Below are 20,651 nucleotides of genomic sequence, written 5' to 3'. Positions count from 1 at the left end.
AATGGGCAGATACCATCTGAATGAATCCACTCTATAATCTTAGCATCACTAAAAGTAAAGAATCCAGAAATTATGTGCCCTGTGATATAAAGGTAGTATGCAGCATTATTTATAAAGGATATTCATCTAAAAAAAAATCTATTGAACCAGAATCTAATTATGTTTAGCAGGAACTACATAGTGGAACACATTAAGTCATACGCCAAATTCACAATATGGGATATTAAGCAGGACAAATGATTTTTCTTCTCTAATCAATAGCATGAAAAAGTAATAAGGAAGAGGACACTTTTGGAATTTAAAAGGAATTAAGTGAGTTAAAAAAATAATTATAGCAAATGGTTGTAGCCTGGGGTTAATAGGTCACAAAACGTTCTTGGGTGGTTTGCAGGGGATCCACAAATGCTATAAAATGGCATACGAAATGGTACATGTGTGGGGATCGTTACATTCTCTTCAGATTCTCATGAGGCATGTGGCCAAATCAAGACTATGAATTACAATTACCCAGGATAACTTTTACTCAATCTAGAAACACCAGTAATACTGACAGAAATGAAAAGATACGCTTACTGCTTTCTAATTACATTTTAAAGACTGTTTCCATACCTTCAGGCCAGTTAATAGCTTTCCACAAAATCTGAAGTTGCTGGGCTGTGGGTTTTTCTGAAGAACTATTACATATGAGAGACAGTATCTTTTCAAGAAGTATCAAGTCATCCTCAGTTAACTTTTTCTCTTCAGGTGCAGTTCCATTAAGTTCCTTCAGTTTACCTAGAACCCAAACCCAAACTTTCAAAATTTTCTAACTGTAATTAGCCAAATGTCAAAATTTTCAATAAGAGTATTCCACCATACCCCATGGGGAAGTTAAGACTTTTCATGGCAATTATCAAAGACCATAAATTAAGGATAAGGCCTGTGAATGTTTATAGTTGAGCACAGTAGAGAAAAAGAAAGGCTACTGTGATGATTTTTATTTTACCTGTTATTTTCTAAGATCTTATGAAACTTTCTGCTTCAAGTAAGTTTTAAAGTAGATCATACTTGTAATCATTTTGGTTTTCAAAGCAATATCATGTCATTATACCCAAGTATAGGTCAATCCTCTATTTTCTCAAAGAAAAAATTATAACAACTTTTAGCCAACTTATGTCAACTTCTATGACTGTTAATGAATTAACTGAAGAGTTAAATGTCTATTTATAATATTTAATTTATTGACTTATTTCCATATGCACATTTGACATCACATTACTTTAAAAACATATTTAATGGAAATACTGCCTTTTGTTACCATATTCACACTTCATGAAACAATTTTTTTAAAAGATTTATTTATTTTAGAGACAGAGTAAGAGACGGGGGGTTGGGGGAGAGAAAGAATCTCAAGCAGACTCCCTGCTGAGTGTGGAGCCCGACATGAGGCTGTCTCATAACCCTGAGATCATGGCCTAAGCCAAAACCAAGAGTCGGAAGGTTAACTGACTGAGCCACCCAGGCACCCCTTACCAATGATTTTTATAAATATGGTACAAAGGTTAATTCTGACCAACCCCTCCCCCTCGGATTATACTGAGGTGTATATGTTACCTTATCTCAATTCTCATGAAGTAGTAGTGGCAAAGAGCTAGTATTCTCAGTCCAAAATACAACTATCATTTTGTTTTGAGAGGAAAAAAGTTAACAGAAAAAGCATTGAAAGTCAACTGAGCAGTTTCATTCTTAATGGACAATCTGAACAGCCTTTTATTATTATTTCTAAGGGCCACTAATTTTTTTTAAGAGAAAATTTTTATTGTTTAAATGCTTTACTCATTCGTTTTCATTATTTTTTTTCCCAAAAACATTAAGATCTTAGGGAATGGGATTTCTATTTTTCCCTTTTAGTTTTTTTTTCATTAAAATCATCATAAAGCATTTACCTTATATTTGTATAAGGCTTCTTGAAAGTATTAAGGGTCCATTATCAGACTGTGTATTTGTAGTCGACGCAGTTGTGTAATCCCACAACAGAAGTCTCTATCATGTAAGCACCCAGTTCCTAGCTCATGTGAGGAGGAGAAACAGTCTTGAGTGCACTGCAAAGAGTCTATGGATATGTGAAAAAACTATATAATTAAAATGCACTTACCTAATATTTGTGTAGGGTTTGCCTGGTCAAAAGTAACAGCCTCTTTTTTAGGGAAATAAATATTCACTGTCTTAGATGCAGCTGATCGGTAGGCACTATTCCCTATTTACAGAACAGAAGATGATGAAAGTCATAAGGAGTAGACAAAACTGAGATTCTTTTAATTGTATGACTTTGTTTTAACAATTATTGAGATATGTAACTACTCAGTGCATGCAATAAAACAACCTCAGAAAAAAGAAAATCATAAGATTTTATATATGGTTTATATTTGTTGATATAATAAATTTTAGTTTTTGGACTGGGAGCTTAAATGAAAAACAAAAGCCTTTCCATTTCATATTCTCTACATCTCTCCTACTTCTAAGATTCAACCTAAATTACAAAGTTTTAAAAGATCAGAGAGTACATAACAATTATGAAACCTTCCATTCCCATCTTAAGGCATATTGTCTCTTTCTTCTCGTGTCTTTTACTGCTTATTCCAAATGATACAGTAGGCATTGTCATTTTCTCCATCATTTAATTTATTTTTATAAGTTTTTATTCAAATTCCAGTTAACAAAGTGTAATATTAGTTTCAGGTGTACAATACAGTGATTCATCACTTCCATACATCACCTGATGCTCATCACAATACATTCCTTAATCCCCGTCACCTGTTTAACCCATCCCCCCACCCACCTCGCCTCTGGTAACCATCAGTTTGTTTTCTATGGTTAAGACTGTTTCTTGGTTTGACTCTCTTTTTCCCATTTGCTCATTTGTTTCTTAAATTCCACATTACGAGTGAAATCATAAGGAACATGTGGTGTGTATACAAACAAACACACACACACACACACACACTGGAATATTAGTCAGCCATAAAAAAGAGTGAAATCTTGCCATTTGCAATGATGTGGATGGAGCAAGAGAACGTATTATGCTAAGTGAAGTAAGTCAGAGAAAGACTAAGACCATATAATCTCCATCATTTCAATAAATCCCAAGATGTAGGTTCCTGAAGGCAAAAGGTCCTAGTCTTTTATACATTTTTATTTCCTAAGTCCCTATTATAGTAACCAAAATGCAGTGTCTCACAAACAACTGGTACAGGATGAAAATTTAGCACCATACATAGTGACTAAAGTCAATTAAAGTATAATTGAAACCTAATTTGTATTTTACCTGCATTCCAAATCTTAATTTATTTTTGTTCCAATGCAAAAATTAAGGTATTTTGCAAAAATACGTATAAAACATTTTGATTTTCTGAATATATCAGAAACAGGAATAAGGTAGGTAAAGATTAAGTTATGAGATAAATACACAAAATTAATTTTAATTGCTTATAAAGCATAAATATTTATTGATATGATCAAAGATGAGCTAAAAGACATTGCCTAAAGTCCTGGTCATCAGAGTCTAGTTGTGGTAAGGAGAATGCAAATCAAATACTGTCCAAACAATTAAGTAAAATAAGAAGGAAAAGTATAGGGTGCAATGTGAGCTTATCATAGAGTAAGTGATCCAGCAAAGGGCATATGTGAGCATCTAGGAAATTTCATTTAATAAATACTATATTACAAAATTAAATAAAAAAAGAAAACGGAGGAAAAAGCCAAACAATAATTTGTGATCTAAATAACAAAGCAAAGGGCTCAAGTATTCTAAAATAGAACAGCATCTACCAAACTCCTGAGGTAGAAAATAACATGGGACGCTCAAGAAACTGACACAGGCCAGTATGGCTGGGCAGGAAAAAAAGGCAGAGAGGAAGGTGATACAAGCCAAAAAAAATTTTCAATGGGAAACCATTAATGGATTTTAATCAAGGGAGGAGTATAAACAAAGCTCGACCATAAAATGATTGCTGGCTGCAGTAGGGACCATGGAGAAACCAATTTGGAGGCTATTACTTCATTTGTCTAAGTAAGAGATGACAATAAGTTTGACTAAGGTATATAAGGCCCAGTATATACACCAAACTGTTAAAAACTATAACTTCTGAAAAATGACAGGAAGCATGGTTAACTTTAGACTCTTTTCTAATACAACAGGTACAGCTAACAATTACTAAGCATTTATTCTGTATAAAGTGCTTCATACACATTTTAATTTTAAGCTCTTAACAACTCCATGAGGTAGACATTACTTCAACTTTACAAATGAGAAAAGTAGAGGCACAGAAACAGAATAACTCGCTCAAGGCAAAACACGTAAAAAGTAGTGGAACAGAGATTTGAATCTAAGCATTCTCACTCCAGAGTCCTCAATCTTAATCATTATGTTATATTTCAACACCACCAATGTTACTTTTGCAATGAAAAAACAGCTTACAAAAATCATCACATACCAAGTTAGTTCTTAAGTAGAGTGCTGGTTCGTAAGTATATATTTTATTATGGTCAAGAACATATATGTTCCACATATATTAGTCTCTTGAAGAAAATAACAAGTAGGGGAAAACATATGGCAAAAGGTGAACTACAAATTTAGTTCTGCATCTTATTAATAGTCAATACAGAGGGAAGCATGTCTGCCTATAGTCAACGATGATGAACAAGTAAGATGTGTCAGACTCTAGGCAAGATACTAAGAATAAAAAAGAAAAATTAATTGGTCAGAAGGCCAGATAGCATAGGCCTAAATCAGAAAAGCAATTTATTTTCTGGATCCTCTTAAACAGAACAACATGTAGCATAGTAAATAACATTCTCTCTTTTTTAAGATTTTTATTTTGACAGAGAGAGAGAGAGAGAGAGAGAATGTAAGCAGGGGGAGTGGCAGAGGCACAAAGAGAAGTAGGGTCCCCGCTGAGCAAGGAGCCCAATGCAGGACTCAATCCCAGAACCCCAGGATCATGACAGGAGCCAAAGGCAGACACTTAACCAACTGAGCCACCCAGGCGTCCCTGAATAACATTCTCAATACATTAAGAATGAACAAAGGAGAGATGCAAAAAAACTCAGTTTTTATAAGGGTAGTGAGAAAACCAGACCTATGACAGAATAGCAGTTTTCAATCCTGGCTACACATTAGAATCACATTGGAAGATTATGAAAACTACACTTGCCAAGGCCTCAAACCAGAGCAGTAATAGACTCAGTGAGCTTCTCTGGAGATGAGGTTTTTTAAAGTTTCCTACATGAGTCCCATATGCAGTATGACACAATTCTGAGAACATTCTAAAAGCCAGGTCAAGGGGCGCCTGGGTAGCTCAGTCGTTAAGCGTCTACCTTCAGCTCAGGTCATGATCCCGGGGTCCTGGGATCAAGCCCTACATTGGGCTCCCTGCTCGGCGGGGGGCCTACTCCCCCCCCCATTCCCCCTGCTTGTGTTCCCTCTCTTGCTGTGTCTCTCTCTGTCAAATAAATAAATAAAATCTTTAAAAAATAAAAAAAAAAAGCCAGGTCAAGAAGTTTGCTCTTAATCTACCATATGAAAAGTTCTCTAGCAAGAAAAAGATACCAGTTTTCTCAATCTTTCATTAAATAAAACTTTCAATGAATTTTAAAAATGTAAAAAAAAAAAGGAGGAGGAGGAGAAGAAGAAGAAGAAGAAATGAAAAGTGTGTACCTGTAAATGGATCAACTCCAGCCATGATAGTTCCCATACTGGCAGACCCTGGCACATAACGACCACCACCTAAAATGTAGTAACACATCTAGTAAGCAAAGGTAACTGCAAATTAAAGTTCAAAATGCTCCTCTCTACAAAGAATAACTTATTTTCATTATGAGTCACACTTCAGAACGGCATCTTTATATACATAATAAATGGGCTATAAATTAATTTAGAATAGTACCTGGCATATAGTTGGTGATAAATGTTAGTCTTAAAAGTAATTCTCAAATTACAAAATAAACATTAGATGCCTTATACATTATAATTACAGATGCTAATAAATTGAAAAAGCATTAGTGAATTGGAGAGAAGAAATTAAAAGATTTCCATAATGAAATGTAAACACAGGGTGCCTGGCTGGCACAGTTGGTAGAGCATTAGATTCTTGATCTTAGGGTTGTAAGTTCAAGTCCCACACTGGGTACAGAGATTACTTAAAAAGAAAATGTTAAAAACTTAAAAACAAAAAAAAAATGTGAACACTATTCTACTGAAATAGGATTAGCTAACACATAAGCAAAAAAGAGACTAGGTAAGATTTAGGGATGCTAATGATAATAGCTCTGTCTCATATTTGAGATCCTACTTGTGGATGTCTCATTGAAAATGGAAAGAAAGGAACATGAAAAACCAGTGTAGAGAAAGAATCAGCAGGATCTGGAGATGTTCAAAGACCTGATCAGCCTTTGTGGAAAGAAGAAAGATGAGCTACTTTTCCAGCCCCTCTTAATTTAATATCTAGGCGTTGGTATAACTGGTGTAACACATACCGAAAAAGCAAACTATATAGAAGAAAAAAAACCCCAAACTGCAGATGTAAATAGATTAAAATAACGAAGAACACAGAATAAGAGGCTTTGTTGAGTTTTTACTAATATGCTAGGTAGCATGCTAAGCATCTTTTTAAAAAAGATTTATTTATTATTTGTAGGAGAAAGGGGGGAGAGAGGGAGAGGGAGAGAGAGAGAGAGAGAGAGAGAGAGAGAGAGAGAGAGCGCGCGCGTGCGCGCATGGGGAGGGGCAAAGGGAGAGGAAGAGAGAAACCCAAGCCGACTCTGCTGGGGGCAGAGCCCAAGGTGGGGCTCAATCTCATGACCCTGAAATCATGACCTGAGCTGAAACCAAGAGCCAGTTGTTTAACTGACTGCAACACCCAGGTGCCCTGCATGCTAAGCATCTTATATACTCATTTAAGTATCAATTAGATACCATTATTATTACTATCTTAGAAGAAGGCTGGATAACTTGCCCAAGGAATTAATTATAAGGCAAAGTACGATCCTACACTTTTCTAAATGTGGTTCTCCAACCACGTGAGAGTCACCTGTTCAATATGCAGATTCCTAGGCCCACCCATAACAGCCTAGTGGTTCTCCAAATTGGCTTCACTTTAGAAACTTATAGGGAGCTTTTAAAATTACCTAACGGCAAAGCAAACAACAAAGAACATTTAATCAGAAACCATGGGTGAGAGATCAGGGCATGAGTATTTTTACCTCCTCACCAACCTAGTGTATCAGAATTATCTCTGCGGGAAGGACCTTATGATATGAGTTAAACAAGCATCCCAGATGATTCTAATTGACATTAGAAGTTTGAGAAGCACATAAATAAGGAAAAGAAAAGAGAATTAAGATTGACCTTAAGCTGTAAGGTGAATGAGAAAAACTCTTTGCCTCAGTGCTACTGGTAAAATTGGGGGAATATATACCAAAATATACTGAGGGCTTAAATATAGTCCAGGCATTTTGCTAAACACTTCACATGTACTATACCATTTAATTTTCATAACATCTCAATATGTAGGTGCTGTTATCTATTTTTTATAATAGTGTGGTTCAGTTATCCTAGTAACTACATAATTCTCTTGGATGTTTAGTATGCTATCTTGCATATCTCCATAATCACCGAATCTTCGGAGTTACTGACATTGTGCAACAGTGAGACAGACGGCCCCAGGAGTTCTCTTGATTTTGATGGTATTGCTTGAAGCTTCTTTCTGTTCCAAGAAAAAGCTGCTAATGAAATCTGTGAACTACGCTGTTCTAAGTTTCAGGGCATTACTATGTCTGAATAAGCCATCACCTCTTATCTACTCTTCAGATCCTTACTACCTTATTAAATTGCATTATGTCATCAAGGGTTTCCTTAATAGCCATTGTGCCATCACAACATTTAGCTTGATCTTGATAGATGGTGATTGTAGCATACTGGTTACCAACGCACAGGGTGCAGCTATGGGCATCTGGGCCACCAATTCATTCACAGGAGAGAAGAAGCTCACTGAGAGCAATTCACAACTTCATGATAGTGACCGAAGGTTGTGTGTTGGTCCAATCTATGGTTTAGACAGGAATCTATGTTGGCAAGGCCAGTGGATACCATAAATGCCAAAATCTCTTCCCAAATTGGGTATATTGTCCAGGAACTCTGGTTGATGATCCAACAATAACATCGTAAAATACATCAAAAGCTACTCTGAAAACAGACTTCTTCAGCTGCATTAAAGTCCAAGCTTGGCAATTTTTTCCCAGTAGTGTTGATGCTGAGGCATGCATACCTTGGTAAATAAAGTCATTGTGAAGAGATACACCAACACTTCCAGCGCTTCACGAAGGCCATTAATAACATAGATTAGAAGACTAATCCTGGGTGGACTGTGTCCTTCCACGCTAAGGCAAAATATGATTAAACAGACTTCTTGACTGCACCACTTCATCCAATATCAGCGACTCACATGGCTCCTTCTTTGCTTGTGATCAGGAGTATCTCGCCAGTAAGAGCACTCATGCTGTGTGTTGGTTGGTGGGTTCCCCTATTATCTAATTTCACAGATAAAGAAAATAGGCTCAGACAGGTTAAGCAACTCGCCAACTTCTCATAGCAAGTAAGTGGTAGAGCCAGATTTTGAACAAAGGTCTATCTGACTCTAAAAACTATGCCCTTAATGACTCTTGCTCTCCTTGCAGGAAGGACCACTGGAGAAAACGATGAGTTCTAATAATATGCTATTTAAAAGTCATGAGAAAAACTACAAAATACTCCAGGAAAAAGCAAAAATTAGAAGTTAAAGAAAAGGAGATCCATCAAAATTGGAATATAGATAAGGGAATTATTAATTATTAGATGACGTCTCCAAAATGTAAAGCAAAATGCTACACATTAAGTGAAGAAAACTATATTTATCAAAACTGCATCCCACCTGTAAAAGGATCTGCTGCAGGCAGTGTATTGGAAGATCCTGATGAAGACCCCGGAACATACCGACCACCACCTATGCATGCAAACAAAGGAAAAGCTGAAGTATGCCAAAATTTTGAATTTCATAAATAGCACAATGCTTACATTAGGAGACTCTAAGCTTGGAGAAAAAAAAAAAGAGCAAAGCTGTCGCATGACAGTATAACAGAAATTAGTCAACACATCTTATAGTACGAAAGACTACTAAGAAACTAAAATTTCAGTGATTCTCTAAGTTTCATTTTCTCAACTTTATCACTTTATTAGGTGTTAGCCACTGCCTTTAAATATTAAAATAACTAAAAATTCAAATATAAAAGGAGAAATTACAGGTGGTCTCTGACCTAAATAATATAGACATGTAATCAGTTCCTGCTGTTATACAAATTCACTAGAATTCCTGCTGTTGCTATCAGAACCACAGGCATCAAATGTTAATCTTTTAGAGAACCCCTGAGTTCATTAACTCATGTGTCAAATAGTGCGTGCAGTGCTGGGGATCCAGCAGAGAACAAGATTGCTTGTATCCACTGAAGCTTACAACCTACTGGAGAAGAGAATTTTTCAAAGGCAATGACTGCCACAAAGGAAAGAGATTTCCAATTATACTTTTACAAATGTGTGGTGTGTGTGAGTATATGTTTTGTTAGTACCTCTAGGGAAATAATCAGAGGTGTCTACGATAAGACATATGTAAAAAGTATATACAAAAGGATGCTTATAAAGTTAGAGATTCAGAAGAGCAAAAAAAGACAGAGCTAAGATTTCCACATGGAGCCAGCTGCTCTAACATCTGTCTTCCGCTCCACAAAACAGCTGACACAATACTATGATCGTGTGTTCACTCTTCTGTGCTGTAGTCTGAAATTCTACCAACAGAATACCCAGATAATAAACCCATTTTTTTTCCCTGTCAAGTGCAACTATTGGGAGGGGTTACATCATTTATACTCAGTAGTGAGTCAGTTTGATAATTCTGTTTAAGTCAACATGCAGGTGACATTAGCTTTATTAGGTGAATGAGCAATGGAATTTTGAAATAGAGAAAGAAGAGATAATTTAGTTAGGAGCATGAACTATCTGTGAGGGAGGCAGACAGGAAGGGATATGGAATCCTTGTAAAACAAGGGAGAGCACTAGCACATGAAAAATGCCATGAGAAATGACAACAGGAAAATATTAACAATAAAGTGCTAATTTCAGAATTTTATTTATTGCTGGCCCTGTACCTGAGAAAAAAGGAAGCATTTATTTCCTCCTGTACCATGGCCTCAGTTCCCAGGACCCAAAACTCAGGCTAGTACAACTAGTATTATAATCCATTTCCTAGGAAAAAGGACTCAGACTAATACTACTAGGATTATAATCTATGGACTGGTCTGAGAACCTAAAACCATTTATAACATTTTTTTTTTCCCTACCCTGCCTCCGCTCAAATCCCCATTTAGAACATTTTAGACACTATAAACTATGTTATAAACACTATATATGACTTAAAAATGTGGAATACAAAGTACATGTAAACTAAAACTACCCATAGTTCAATCCTAGATTTGATGCCCAACTAACCAATTTAGCCTCATGTGAAAAGAATTTCTGTTCACTAAAATTCACTAAAACATGTATTTTTAAAAAGGAGTAACTATATAAAGGAACTTCTGAGTTTCTTTTCATTTCATATGACTAAATTAAATTTTCGTGATTTTATTTAGTTTACAGTGTGGCTGTATTTTTGAAAGGGAAAAGGGGCGCCTGGGTGGTTTAGTCGGTTAAGCATCCAACTCTTGATTTCAGCTCAGGTCATGCTCTCATGGGATGTGAGACAGAGCCCCGCATCAGGCTCAGCATGGAGTCTACTTGAGATTCTTTGTCTTCCTCTTTCTTTGCCCCTTCCACCCCCCCCCGCCGCATGTGCACAGTCTCTCTAAAATAAATGATAAATAAAATCTTGAAAAGGAACATATAATTGTTTCTATAAATAATTACTATATAATTTGAGGTTTAAAAATACGAATTTAAAGTAAAAACCTGCTACAGATCTTATATCTTGGTTTTTATTTAAACAGCTAATCATAATGGATGTTTAAACACATCAAAAGCAAAAAAAAAATCAACCAACATTGATGAAAGTACTGAAGACTTTCCTAACTTACCTGTAAAAGGATCTGAAAAACTGGTATTCCCAAGTCCTAACATTTGGCCTTTTGTGTTATCAATAATAAATTTAGCCACCTGATCCAAAAACATGGGATTCAAATCATTCTTCTGTAAGAAGTTGTATGCAGTTAACCAGGGATCATCACTGATGTTATATGGCAATTTATATGATGGTCCACCTTCATTGACATCGATTGAGAAAACATAATCAAATTCCTTCAATAGGAATACAAAAAGGAGACAAATGATTACTAACTTATCTGTTCATATTAATGACATATTTATCACAGATGTTATATGTCCTTTTTAAAATAATTATTCTAACACTTAAACTTTCTCCAAAATGCAATGTTAAAATCTTCCACTTGGCATATGATGATTGATAGCAACCATCTACATGTGCTGCAAGATTAGAATTTCACTAGGGGTGGAGGCAGGGGATGTATTACAACTACACATTAATTCTAAGGCCAAAGGAGGGTTTCTAATTGGTTGATCTCAAGGCCCAAAGTATTAGCTGTTACCATGCCCACTCAGCAAAACATGCTGGCATTATAAGCACTGCTCTGTAGGGGCCCTCATATTTTGTCAAGTTAAATATAGTGAGGCACAAAGCATTAGGTGAAACGTGGCACAGAAGCTCCTAATCCAAAATGGTTGGGAACAGTTTACACATGGTAAGTACCCAAAGACAAACAGTGGCCAATCTATTAAATGCAACTCCCCTACATGGAAAGAACTTTTTTACAAATCAATTTCAAGGCAGGGAAAAGAGGAAATCTTCTCCATAGAAAGGGATTTTTAAATGTCAAATACCAAAGAAAATTTTATTAGCATGGGGAAAAGGGAAAAGAAAACCTTTGTCTAATGCTTTAAGATAATGGTAATTAGAAAGTAGAAGCTGACATACTTTCCCTTCATATAAGACTTTTCCAGATGTTTGCTGATTAGCACCAGATGAGCCAACAACATCACCGATTTTTATCCACCTCCCTTCACTAACACTCCACTGATAGGCTTCGACTTTCTCCCCATCTCTGATTAGGCGAGTCTGTCCTTCTCTAGTACCTTAAAATAGAACATTTAAGAATCAAAGGTAGAATAGCAGAGTAAAATTCAAAGTCATTAAAAAAAAAAAACTCTGCCCCAAACCCAAGCTTGGATAACCATAGTTAGTTGTTCTTTGAAATAAATACGGCATTCCACGAAAAAGTTCAGCCTGCAACTCAAAGGAATGCACAAGTACTTATCCTCGAAACACCATGGTACTTTGGAGTACTTTATCTGTACTTTACATTTTGTCAACTAGAATATTAACAAAGACATGCACTAAAGGGTCGAGATGTGGTAAAATAACTTTTTAATGCTTCATCAAGGACATTCTTATGGGCAAATGGCTTTTTATTTTAACTGCACCTACATGCCAGTGAAGAGCACAACAACTACAAGAACAGTCTAGTGTCATCGCCTTGATTTCTATACTGAGGAGCCAGCAGTTTTGGGGTATTTTTTTTAATCCACCATTGTTTTTGGGCCATAAGTGCAAATGTTAACACAGTAGACAAGTCAAATTAACAGCTTAGTGTTATAAAATTAGTTTGACTTTATGGACATCCTGAAAGAGTCTCAGAATTCCCAGGGGTCCATGGACGAAGTTCTGAGAACCAGTGATATAATGGATCAGGCATATATCTAGATTTCATTCGAAATAACCACTGTCCTCTCATTTAAACTCAAATGAACCCCAACTCGTTAGGCAGACATTGCTTTATTTGAACTCATTTTTATTTTTAGTCTATACAACCTCTCTCAGAGAATCCAATCAACCAAAAGGTATTAAATGAGTGACTTTTTAGTACCTATATATGAGCTAAGTATTAGATTTATTTAAAACAAAAACAAGATTCCTGTTTATGAGGAGTTTAGCTCAAAGTCTTTAAAACTGTGAGACAGAGGCAAGAACATGGTTTCTCACAGTGGTTAAGTATAACAGTAAAAATTCTAAAAAAAATCCCTATATGGCAATGAGAATAACACTTAATGACTAGCAAAACAACCTCTTTTTTCTTACCATTCTAATTATTCCAAAAGGCAAACATGGTAGCATTTTTTACTACTACATACACTGAAATATTTACCAGGTTCATTCAGATGTTCCCTCCCAGGAAGCTGCTCAGCATTAATGTCTCCTAAATCACCAGTTTTGGAATCAATGGTTGCCTGAGAGAGTTCTTTTTCAAAAGCCTTGATTTCTTCAGCACTTGCTGTCCGATCCTCTGATTCTGTAAACACTCTAATAATACCATCACTATAACGAAAAAACAAATTGATTTGAAGTCACTGCCATAGTGCATGAACATTATCACATCTGAATGATCCAAAGCAAAAATAATCCGTATTTGTGAATATGAGAAACATTACTATGTATTTATGGCTGCGTAGAGCCCTATGCTGACTTCACACACTATCTTCTGCTACTTTCTAAAGCCATGTTTAGGATAGAAAAAGGATAATTTAAGGGAAAAGTCACTGGCAAAGGACAGAGAAATAGATATTTGACACAATTTTGAATTCCAAGTTAAGTATTTATCATCATAAAAATCTAGAGACATAACATACACCTCAAATCAATATTACATAGGTATGGGAGTATAAAGAAAGGCAGTGGGTTGGTTTACTCTACAAAGGCTTCAAACACCCAACATAAAGCTTAGAAAATAGCAAATGCTCATTATCTGTCCATTCAGGAAACACGGAGTCTGTCTTTACTCTGATTAACTAGCGATGTAATCCCAATCAAGAAAAAACCATCCTTGCCTTGGACTAGATGGCAACCCCAACCTCTAGTTTTGGGTAGGAGAGGTAAGTTAGTCACTTTCAAATGCACTAATCCTGCCCAATTCTACAGAGAACTTGGTTTCTTACTTAACCTTCCACTAACAGGAACTTCACCCTTTCCGTTTATTTTTCTTCAACTTTAAAAATGCTTGGGAGGAAAATAACGAAACCAACAAATCTGCACTTGACCCAGCCAAAAAGTAAATCACCTCCTTTATTAGGCCCTCCATCCCTTATAGCTGCTGCTTTCTTTTTTTCTCCATCTTCCAAGCCAGATCCACTGGCATGACCGTGGCGTATCAACTTGAACCTCAGAAGTCTAAAACTGAGGTCCTCACCTTCTATACCACACCAGTTCTCCCACTTCCCCAATTTTATTAATGCAATCATCAAAACTGAGAAGCTTTACGCTTTTCTTTTATCATTCTGATCATCCTTCCTCTGCAACATCTCATATTTTGGCTTCTTATCTATTAGCACTGTGGGGATAATATTTCATAATGGCACATCCCTACTACTGTAACTGCTTTCTAAATTGCTTTCCTTGGGATGCCTGGGTGGCTCAGATGGTTAAGCGTCTGCCTTCGGCTCAGGTCATGATCTTGGGGTCTTGGGATTGAGCCCCACGTTGGGTTCCCTGCTCAGTGGGGTGTCTGCTTCTCCCTCTGCCTCTCCCCCTTCTCGTGCTCTGTCTCTTTCAAATGAATAAATCTTTGACAAAAAAATAACAATAAGCATTTATTACTTAAAAAATAAATTGCTTTCCTGCCCACTGTCATCACTAGTTAAATCCAACCTATGTATGTAATTAATTCGCAGGTTATGCTTTAATTATGTCACTACTTCAAAAGCCAGAACCTTTACCTCAAGCACAGAATCTAAAAAATGCTGGCATTCAAAGCTTTCCATAGTTATGCTCTGCTTTACTGCCTTATCACTTTATCAGCACCCCCCACTACTCCCCAGCATGAGTCCTCCACCGTTTTCCTTCATTTCCCACATATATCACTCTCGTGCCCATACTACACCTTTATATATACCATTTGTTTTGATAGAAATTATCATTTCCCTTCTTACTCATTCTTTCAATATTCAATTCAAATTTTTCTTCAGAAAGTTTTCCCACACTAATCTCTACCTTCTTCAATTTCTTTTGCATTCAATGTTTTGACTGCACAACTTGCAGTACAATACCAGTGTAAAATATCATGTATCATTAATGTAAAAGTTGTCATGCCTAGTACTGTTTTTTCAGTCCAGAAATATACATACGGTCTCCCAATTCACCTGAAGTTCTCTTATGGCTTATCTCTGTGCACTAGAGAGGCTACCAAAGGCCTAGACATTTGATATATATATATATTTTTAAGACTTTCTTTATTTATTCATGAAAGAGAGAGAGAGAGAGAGAGAGAAGCAGAGGGAGAGGCAGGCCTCCCATGGAGTAGGGAGCCCGATGCGGGGCTCGATCCCATGACCCTGAGATCATGACCTGAGCTGAAGGCAGACGCCTAATGACTTAGCCACCCAGGCGCCCCCTAGACATTTGATATTTATTGACTGACTAGACTATAAATACCTCGCACCAACCACAATGTCACCATTGTCTAGAACACAGCAGCACCATATAGACTGAGCTGGAAGTCGGATTGTTTGAGCACATTCCCCATGTTTCCAGATTCTCAGAGATCGGTCTTCTGCCGTTGTTACAAAATCTAAAATTAATGAATATAGGAAAAATTAGTTTGAATAAATAAAATTAAATACATGTATTACATATTACCCTCCCAGGTAGGCATAAGGATTTTTTTTAACCCCAAACTATTTTAAAATTAGTTTTACATTTTATGTATTTGTCTCACACCATATACAACTTCAAAAATCTCATTTTCTATATTTCACACTTTACATACCATACACTTTGCACTAATAAATTATACAAAGTTTTCCCTCAAATACCCAAAACCTTTTTGACATAACCATCAAATGTGAATTAATATAAAGATGATCACACAATTTTCTCCTTTATGAGAAGATCCTTAATGAGATAAAACTACTAAATTATTCAAATCACAGTTAGTAAACTGATAATTAGCTCTTCTACCCCCAACACAAGAATGGAATGGAACAATGCTTGATATAAAATGTAAAATTTTTAATATATGCTAATCTTACCTTTACAATTTGGAAAGACAGATATGCTATAAATATAATTGGTATGTCCATAATATACTTCAAGGCACTCGCCAGTGATTTGCCACCTTCTAATACTAGCATCATTTGCACAGGAAAGAAATTCTGTTTCACTCAAAATTGCTAAACCTCTTACACAGTCTTCATGCCCTGTATGAAAGAAGAATAATATAAACCAATAAGATGGATGATTTCATTGATGGATCTATGCATTTAACTAACATTATAAAACATATCAGTGAGTAGTAATAACTGATTTTCAAAGTAGACAATATTTTTTCTGTAGAAAAGCCTGATAATCAAAATTTGTATTTTAGGTTTGGCAATATTTTTTATTACCAGCCTTCAGAAGTTATTTTATATTTATCTTATCTTCTCCAAATTATTTCCTAAAGCTTTTCAGAAATAAGATTCTGATCCCAACAATTCTTCATTTTTACCTGACAATTCATTTTCAACTTTTCATCCCCAGTAACAAGAGTAATTCATAACATACAAGACATTCAAACATGACAAAGAGTAACAGCCCCTAAATTTCTCAAAACATAATATTGAATTTAATAAGGCACTAATAAAAATTAAGAAAAATTAATTATAAAAAATATTTCAATTATTTAAGAATTTGAAATAAAAACCACTACAAAAAAGTAAACTTTATTAAAGTATGAAAGAATAGGTTAAGAGAGATTAATTTATCTGAAACCACACAACTAATGGAAAACCTAAAACAAGAATTCAAGTTTCCTGCCTTATAATCCCACTTTTTTTTTTTAAGATTTTTTTTTTTTTTTTTGACAGAGAGAGACACAGCGAGAGAGGGGAACACAAGCAGGGGGAGTGGGAGAGGGAGAAGCAGGCTTCCCGCCGAGCAGGGAGCCCGATGCGGGGCTCGATCCCAGGACCCTGGGATCATGACCTGAGCCGAAGGCAGACGCTTAATGACTGAGCCACCCAGGCGCCCCAATTCCACTTCTTTTGATCCAACAAATCATAACTTCTCCCCTGATTCAACCAAAACACAAATATAAAACCAAACATCACTGCTTTATCAGCAGAAACATTTCATAATATATACAAATATAAGCATTAAAATGATACAATAAAAACTAAACACCATTTTTTTCATAAGGCAAGATTTTATGGCATAAACTTCATTATTCTTATGTAAAAAAATACATGTATTCCATTAATAAAAAAATTAAAAATGCTTTTATTTATTTATTTTTTAAAGATTTTATTTACTTGACAGAGACACAACAAGAGAGGGAACACAAGCAAGGGGAGTGGGAGAGGGAGAAGCAGGCTTCCTACGGAGCAGGCAGCGTGATGTGGGGCTCGATCCCAGGACCCGGGGATCATGACCTGAGCTGAAGGCAGACGCTTAATGACTGAGCCACCCAGGTACCCCTAAAATGCTTTTAAAAACTTCCTAAGACTCAATTTCTTTCAATATAAATTGGGGCAGTACAGAAGATATTACTTTTTTTTTAAAGATTTTATTTATTTATTTGAGAGAGAGAATGAGAGAGAGAGCACAAGAGGGGGGAGCAGGAGAGGGAGAAGCAGACTCCCCGCTGAGCAGGGAGCCCGATGCAGGACACGATCCTGGGACTCCAGAATCATGACCAGAGCCGAAGGCAGTGGCTTAACCAACTGAGCCACCCAGGTGCCCATACTTTTTTTTTTTTTTTTTTTTTAAGGACAGAACATTTTCTGAAGCTGATGACCTAATAAAGGAGATCAGGAATCAAAAAAATTTTCCATGTTCAGTATTTGCTGCTTTAGATTAGCTACTGAAGATTAATAACAATTTGATAAAATATATGTATGGAAGCAGGAACACAGTGATGCTTAGTTATAACTTGTCCATCTATAGATAGCTTTACCTGCACAAAGGGACTTCTTGAAGTATTATCCAGACTAGTGATCAACTTTGAAGGATAAAATAAATAAAAGAGAGGAAAAACAACTCAAAAAAATTCACACCAAAAATTTAAGTGCTCCACAAATAAATCAGCAATACCAGTATCAGTCAGCAGATGCTTCAGTGCAGGAGTTATTTAATAGGTGAGGTTCCAAAACACTACCCACCTAAAATCCCAACATAAGCCTGAAATTTGTTATTACTAAATAACGTACTTCAATATTCACAGAAGCACTAATGATGTTTTCCTCTATATATGAAATTAACAGTAGTGACCCACCATCAATAAAGCTTATGCTTGAAAGTTTCACGGTGAACTTGTTAAACCAAAAACAAATTGCATACCATATTATAAGCTCATCAAGTAGCCACTGATTAGTCCACATCTAGTTGTTTTATGAGAGGTTTCATTTTATCTTTTAAAAAGATTTTAAATATTAGTTGTCAGAAAAGTTACATTTACCCAAATTAAATGGTTCAAATACATTGATGTTTTTCAAATACCATTTTCAAGCCTCTAAGCTTTTGAGAAAACACCACTGGCGTGAATATGAAGTGATGAGACTAAAATGTTGTCTACTCTGATCTTACCTGAAAATGTCCTCTCACACCTCCCAGCTTTCCACAGTTTAATAGTCTTGTCTGCTGATCCAGTTAACATTAAGCCCTGCTCAGGTAAGATCTTTACTGCCCATACTGCAGCTGTATGACCCTGTGAGTGAAATGGGAATTAACTTGAGTTGCCACAGAAATCATTACATTTAATTACTATGTAGAACATTCACAAAGAACTACTACAGTACCTGTAAGGTCATCATGCACTTGTCATTCAGCCAGACTTTAGCAGTGGTGTCCCATGAGCCACTAAGTAACGTCCCAAATTTTCCAGATGAAAGACTACAAACTAAAGGAAAAAAGGCATTAGTTAATACAATGTCATATAGAAAAATGTTCAACCTTGCTAGTTATTAGAAAATTGCAATTTTATTTTTTAATTTTTTTAAAAGATTTATTTATTTATTTGAGAGAGAGAGACAGAGAGAATCTCAAGCAGACTCCACACTGAGCATGGAGCCCAATACAGGGCTCAATCTCACGACCCTGAAACCACGACCTGAGCCTAAACCAAGAGTCAGACGCTTAACCGACACTGCCACCCAGGTGCCCCCAAAGCACTGCAATTTTAAAAACACTTTTTGAACTGACAGTAATGTGGTCAATTAAGGCTAACTCAATGGAGATGAAGAAGAGTGCAGTGATCAACAGCAGACTCTGGGCCAGAATATCTGGACGCAAGTCCTAGCTGTGCTATTTATGGACTGTCTGACCAAGGGATAATCTCTGATTCCTCATCTGCAAAATGAGGGAGCAGGATCAAATGGGTTGCACAATGCCTTCTGGTTACAAAAAAACTACATAGAAAGGTAATGCAAATGATTTTGAAATGCTGTTTATAAAAATATTTAATTAAAATGACAAAAAAAACACAAAACAATGGAGCCCAACTATTCAACAGCAATGGAAACAGGCAATTAAATGTCTTATTATCTTAGGGGCGCCTGGGTGGCTCAGTTGGTTAAGCGACTGCCTTCGGCTCAGGTCATGATCCTGGAGTCCCGGGATCGAGTCCCACATCAGGCTCCCTGCTGAGCAGGGAGTCTGCTTCTCCCTCTGACCTTCCCTCTCGCCCTCTCTCTCAAATAAATAAATAAAATCTTTAAATAAAATAAAATAAAATAAATGTCTTATTATCTTAATATAAAATTATACAAGCTAAAAATTAAACGTGAAAAATTATCTAAAAAAAAACAAAAAAGACAGAGTTCTGATTAAAAATGGCAGATTATTGGGGCGCCTGGGTGGCTCAGTCAGTTGAGCATCCGACTCTATTTCAGCTCAAGTCATGATCTCAGGGTCCTGGGATTAAGCCCTGTGTCAGGCTCTGCACTCAGTGTGGAGTCGGCTGAAGATTCTCTCCCTCTGCCCCTCCCCCCAGTCATTCGCTTGCTTGCTCGCTTGCTCGCTCTCTCAGATAAATAAATCTTTCAAAAAAATTTGGCAGATTGTTCACAGTAAATCTATCAGTGGTATTAATTTACAAGGACAAAGAAAACAGAACACAACAGATTTAGCAAAATGGAGATTATAATTTAAACACCCACAGAGAGAGATTGGAAACGAGTGACTCCCCCTAGGGAACTCTCATGAGACTCAATATCTAGCTACTAGGTTTGATGGAGAATGGGGCTAAGCAAAGGACTTGAAATGCTATATCTCTCTTTTCAGCCTACAGTGTCAGGAAAGCACATCCTCCCCCACTGCAGGAAACTGGAGGTTTATTCTCTGGAGGAACTGAAGCACAGTTTGCACATTCAGGTAGCTGGGCAAAATAAAGGTCTGGAACAAGAAGCCCCATGAAACACAAGGGAAATAAATGGAAAATCTACATCCCCTTCTTCCACAGTACCAGCAACCAGGCATATATTCCCCTCCACCCAGGCAAGAGACAGGAGAATTCTGCTCTGGAAGACTGAATAATGCTAAAGAGCTTCAGAT

The 20,651-nt window shown here is 36.4% G+C and overlaps 1 protein-coding gene across 2 annotated transcripts in view; it reads right to left on the bottom strand.

Moving 5' to 3' along the window:
- The window catches only part of PLAA (phospholipase A2 activating protein), a 35,228-nt gene that overhangs the window by 1,406 nt on the left and 13,171 nt on the right, over positions 1 to 20,651 (bottom strand). The window contains exons 3-13 of one of the 2 annotated variants that reach the window (XM_027616292.1): positions 18,899 to 18,999; positions 18,687 to 18,807; positions 16,154 to 16,321; positions 15,558 to 15,693; positions 13,279 to 13,448; positions 12,051 to 12,208; positions 11,137 to 11,356; positions 8,946 to 9,017; positions 5,696 to 5,764; positions 2,135 to 2,236; positions 610 to 774 (exon numbers count right to left, since the gene is read on the bottom strand). In XM_027616292.1, coding sequence (XP_027472093.1) covers positions 610 to 774; positions 2,135 to 2,236; positions 5,696 to 5,764; positions 8,946 to 9,017; positions 11,137 to 11,356; positions 12,051 to 12,208; positions 13,279 to 13,448; positions 15,558 to 15,693; positions 16,154 to 16,321; positions 18,687 to 18,807; positions 18,899 to 18,999 — 1,482 coding nt within the window. The remainder of the gene's footprint in view (positions 1 to 609; positions 775 to 2,134; positions 2,237 to 5,695; positions 5,765 to 8,945; positions 9,018 to 11,136; positions 11,357 to 12,050; positions 12,209 to 13,278; positions 13,449 to 15,557; positions 15,694 to 16,153; positions 16,322 to 18,686; positions 18,808 to 18,898; positions 19,000 to 20,651) is intronic. The other variant, XM_027616293.1, reaches the window with a different exon arrangement.

This window comes from Zalophus californianus, chromosome 13 (assembly GCF_009762305.2).
Source record: "Zalophus californianus isolate mZalCal1 chromosome 13, mZalCal1.pri.v2, whole genome shotgun sequence".
NCBI classification, from domain to species: Eukaryota; Metazoa; Chordata; class Mammalia; order Carnivora; family Otariidae; genus Zalophus; species Zalophus californianus.
This window is presented reverse-complemented; position numbering and strand designations above follow the sequence as displayed.